Genomic DNA, 5131 nt, shown 5'->3' with positions numbered 1-5131 from the left:
CAATTTTACAAATTCCATTAAATATAGATAATAGAAAGCACGTGGACTCCCACGTGAAGATTTATAGTTCTCTTATTTAAAAAACACGAGATTAAGTATGAAAAATGAAATAAAATTTCTCAATACTAAGCAAATTTAAGAAAATAAACGAAACAAAAATGGCCTGTTTAGAGTAGTGGTCTCCCCTTCCACTGGACCATGCACCAAGTGGTGGCAAAGTTTGAGTACCTCGATTGTGCTTCGGATTGTAACCCCATCCCATTTTGATATTTAAAAGTTGGCTTCACAATCAGTGATATTAATATGTTGCTTTGGCTCATCCTATTTTGATGGTTAGCCAACTTTTTAAGAGTCTTTAGACGACAAAAGTATGTCCATAGAAAGCAGTACGTACTAGACATGCATCCCTTAATTTGTAGACAACATAAGCTAGCTAGGAAGAGAGTTTATATATTTGTCTTTTATGTTTGGGTAATTAGTATTTTGGTCCAATCTTTTATGTTTTATACCCTAACCCATATGGTAATTTCGGGCATGATGGAAAGCCAAAACTTCGGTTAGAATTAGGCCTGGACATTGGCCCGCTCAAGAGATTTATGGTCCAATCTTTTATGTTTTTTTTAGGAAGAGGACGGTACCCCAAGTTTATTGATTGCCCTCACTTGTGGTGGAGGAAAACCGTGATTACAAACCAGACACCTGGGGATTACAGATAATTCAATAAGATCAATACCCAGGTGTCAAAATACTAAAACCATAAAACCACAATACAAACAAGTCCAGAATAACCAAAAGAAAAAAATGCAGCAAAAGCATAAGAAACACACAAACAACCTGCAAAACAAAGTTTGCCCACGCAAGAAATAAAACAACACAAAACCAAACCACAAAAACCATAAGCAATTAAAAAAAAAAAACTGGCTGCGTTAGCAGCAGCGTAAAAAGGGAAGACCCAGCTTATCCAAGCGGATTAAACCTCTCAGCAACCTCGGCACTTCCCCAATCACTTTACACTCCATACGATGACCTATCGCAGCATACTTTGCTAGCCAACTTGCTGCTTTATTCCCCTCTCTGAAGACATGACTCACAAAACAAACCAATGAATCCTGCAAAACATACCGAATTAAACTATTCTTGAACTACTCCAATAAAGTTGTTTATAAAATTCAAGATGTTGTTTATTTTTAGAAAATGAAGGCATAATATGATACAATATCTAGCTAGTCAATTTATACACATGTATGCACACATTAATAATGCTACAAATGATCAGTATTGAGCACGGAATAACATTTCACTTATAATTAACTTCTAATTTTAAAGCAATAGCTAGATCTGTTTTACGTGATAACCTTCACATGACACTGCAATATTCGGAACTATCAGTAGCCTTTGAGATGCTGCCTGCTACTTTTGATGTGATGTTTGCAGCTTGTGTTGACATTAACTTGCGGATTCGCTCGCGTTTCTGAAATTTGAACGATTACAAATATGATGAGTGTGTAATTCTATAGAGCATATACACAAAGTCAAAATGGTAAATGAAGATTGTTGGTTCATCATTCTAATTTATCTTGCATGCATGCCCAAAATTAAAGAAAATGTCCCCAAAGAAACAGTTCAATGAAGATTTATAAATTGGTTTCATGTAGGAGGGACTAAATAGTCATCACAGTGCTTTTAATAATCATCGACTCGACTTACGTACTCCATTAGTAATCTTTCCCATAGAGAACATCTTCTTTATTCTTTTTGGTATGAAATGTAGTTTAATTAGATTTAAGGCTGTCAATGTTTGACACAAATCAGACATGTAATAACAAAATTAGGGTGAGATTATTCTATTTTGGGTTAATTCATGTCGACCCAAATTAACCAAATCAAGAATCGGATCGTATCGGAATCTAGTTTCACTAAATGAAGGGAAGAGAGTATTTGGGCTTATGGGTCAATCCATTTTCTTTTGAGGGATAGAAATAGTCGATATTGTTGTCTCTTCTATGGTGAAAATTTTTGGTGATCTGTTCATTAAGAAGCAAGATACTTGGCTAGAGCGAGCGACCAAGTCCAACAGTTGCAAACTGAGCTCAAACGAATCCATTGTTTACATGAGAAAGATGCAGATGCGAAACTTCATGAAAACGAGACCATGCATAAACAATTGGATGGAAAGCATAAGAGATATTGCTTATGATGTTGAAGATGTCATTGAGACATATGCCTTCAAAGATGCATCCATGAGGGGGTCCCTTACGTAGGCATATAGAATTTACTCAAGAGGTTTGCTTGCATCTTAGCCGGGTCAAACAATTATAGACATAAGTCCCACACCCCTGCAAACCACTTAAAAACATGTGATTTTACTCTTTTATCCTCATATTTCATACTAATATTTAGTATGAAATATGAGGGTAAAAGAGTAAAATCACACGTTTTTAAGTGGTGTACAGAAGTGTGGAGCCTCTATATAGCACAAGTCATATAATAAACTATCGGGTTTGGGTCAAATGTGTCTAACTTGTTTATTATTTATTTTGATTTTTGGTGAAGCCAAAATTGATACAAACCAACACGACATGACTCATTTCGCATCCTTAATTAGATAAAGCAAAATTACTTAATATTTATTTCACATATGAATTTATTAATTGGTCATGAAAAGTCTTTTCGCCCCAATTATTTTATCCAAGAAATTAAAATTTTATCAACTTTTTCAAAATCACATATCTAACAATGAATTCTAATATAATATTTTATTGACTTCGATATCACATGGAAGAAGTGAATGCGAGAATTACCCCGTAACGTTGTACGTTTGAAACAGTTTGATTTGTAATTTTTTCCTGCATCAATTAATAAGAAGTTGCTTTTATAAGTAACAAAGTCTCACATATAAGTGATAGTTGTTTTCATCCTTTTAACAATGGTAATAAGATTCAAACAGATTGGTATATATGAAGCTGAAATGATATTAATTATAGCGAGAAGTCTAACACGGTACCAAGGCTTTGGTCGACTTACAAAACCAAGATAAAATTGATAAAATTGCCTAAAAATATGCATCTTCTTCATTGCATCGTTTTAGTAGTACGTTAATTTTTGTTTTATCATCAATTAGAAGTCACACATAGGCTAATAAGTAATTTCATTATCTATATTTCATGTGGTTTATAATAGGGATGAGGTACAAATTAAATAGGTTGGCATACATGACGTCATCTAAGTACTGTGTGGAAAACATGTACCTGACACGTGGAAAAAGAAACATGGGAAATACAATTACATGTTAGGTGCATTTACCTGGTTAGATGCATTTACGACTTCTTCATTTACCTGGTCAGCAAGAAGTCGTGCATGCATGTTTGATACACAAATTTAAACACACATGATACGTACGCATGCATGCATATACATCCATATTATATACAATTGTTGATATATGCAATTTTCTATATATGAGTCATTGCATGTTTTGAAGAAGCTCAAATGAGCCAAGTCAAGCTTATTTGCGTGTTGTTTATTAGGGAAGAAAATTTCTATTTATACGTACACATATATATAAGAGAGAGAGAGAGAGATTACCTGGTAATTGGAGTCATCTAAATCTGCTTCAGTTGCAATGTTTTCCTAAATCAAAAAATATATATATGATCACAAAGAAGAGTACTGATCATAAGACTCAAATTTACGGGTATATATAAAATAAACAATAACGATACCATTTAAGTAAAAGACATTAATTATACCTGATGATCCGATAATTCAGAGACATATTGACCTTCATTTTCATCCTTTTCAACCTACACCAAAGATCAATTGCTTTATCAAAAAGTCACGCGGGATTAGGAAACTTGTTTTTTAAAAAAAAAAAAAAAAAAATTGTAAGAGATATAAATAAAAATAATCAAATTTACAAGCATATAATCTTATGGTATATATTATTAGTACGTACTACACTAAGTATAAACTCAACAAAGATGTTATACCTGAACTGGGTCTACTGCCGTTTCCGATGAGCGTTTGATGTTCCGGCGGAGTAAAGCGTAGTTGTCCAAGAAGACTGCATCTCCATGGTCATGCTGAATATTTTTTTTCCGGTAACACAAGGAGCAGAGGTCGTAGCTATTATTGGTGGAATCAAAGCATTTGATGCAAGTGAAATAGAGTCCATTAAGAAACGTTTCGCAGCCACGACAATACAATAGCCTCTTGCTTTGATACAGATAGAACAAGGTGATAAACTCGTCGAAATCCAGGCTGCCATCATCATTTACGTCTAGATCCTTGAACAAAGAACAAGCAACACTTTTTGGATAATTGTCTTGCAGGACGAAATCCAAGAAATCATTTAGGCTCATGCTCTTATTGTTTTCCATCTTCATATTTTTGAAATCATCCTGGGCTTTCTCCTGCTGCTGCTTTGTCAAGTTTACGTAATAAGCTTTAGCAACCTCACGGATCTCCTCCATTTTCCCCTTACAATAATTTTGCAATTTTATTGCATGGACAACTCTCGTATTTATGCATGGGTCTGCTACAATGCTGAAGACCAGTGGTTATGACCGAACAGTGCATTTGTTCAAATGCACCCCGAGCACATGCTTAGGTCACATGCTTAAGTCACATGCTTCGGTCACCACCCCGAGAATATTAGCATTTTCTTTATTTTTTAAATATTAAAAAAATAATAATACTATGTTACCCAAGAATTGTTAATAGAGAAATAAAATTTGCAAACGTAAAATAGGCAATAACCATGCAATTCTTTTAGAAAAAGTGAGTAAATACGCTATTTACATGAAAAAAATTAATTTTTAAATAATAAATATATCCTATATTTTTTCAAAACCATTAAGCAACACTTTTGAACTCCGTAGCTGTATATAAATAAGAGTTGTGATCCACAATTCTTTTTGTTGTGTTTTGTAATTTTTTATAATTAAAAAAACACAAAATACAGCAAAAATTAAGCACTATATATGATCACAACTCTCGACAACAATTCTAAATTCCTGTAGCATGACTCTAGAAAAGGAAATATATATTAGCATGTGACCAAACAGTACATTTGTTTTTGTTTTTTTAAATATTTAAAAATACTTCGATCACCCCTTCTCGCATAATATAT

At 33.6% G+C, this 5131-nt stretch overlaps 1 protein-coding gene across 2 annotated transcripts; it reads right to left on the bottom strand.

Moving 5' to 3' along the window:
- Positions 1–607: 607 nt before the first annotated feature.
- On the bottom strand, positions 608–4498 carry LOC108983101. Of its 2 annotated transcripts, XM_018954639.2 has the most exons (6): positions 3990–4498; positions 3750–3803; positions 3586–3630; positions 2802–2846; positions 1356–1471; positions 608–1109 (listed from the first exon to the last, which is right to left on the bottom strand). In XM_018954639.2, the coding sequence occupies exons 1-5, from the start codon at positions 4470–4472 to the stop codon at positions 1358–1360; spliced, it is 741 nt and encodes a 246-aa protein (XP_018810184.1). In that variant the 5' UTR covers positions 4473–4498; the 3' UTR covers positions 608–1109; positions 1356–1357. The 2 variants fall into 2 exon arrangements, with proteins under 2 accessions (XP_018810184.1, XP_018810186.1); XM_018954641.2 differs by lacking the exon at positions 2802–2846 and having other exon boundaries at positions 622–1109.
- Positions 4499–5131: the final 633 nt, after the last annotated feature.

This window comes from Juglans regia, chromosome 10, assembly GCF_001411555.2.
Source record: "Juglans regia cultivar Chandler chromosome 10, Walnut 2.0, whole genome shotgun sequence".
Taxonomy (NCBI): domain Eukaryota; kingdom Viridiplantae; phylum Streptophyta; class Magnoliopsida; order Fagales; family Juglandaceae; genus Juglans; species Juglans regia.
This window is presented reverse-complemented; position numbering and strand designations above follow the sequence as displayed.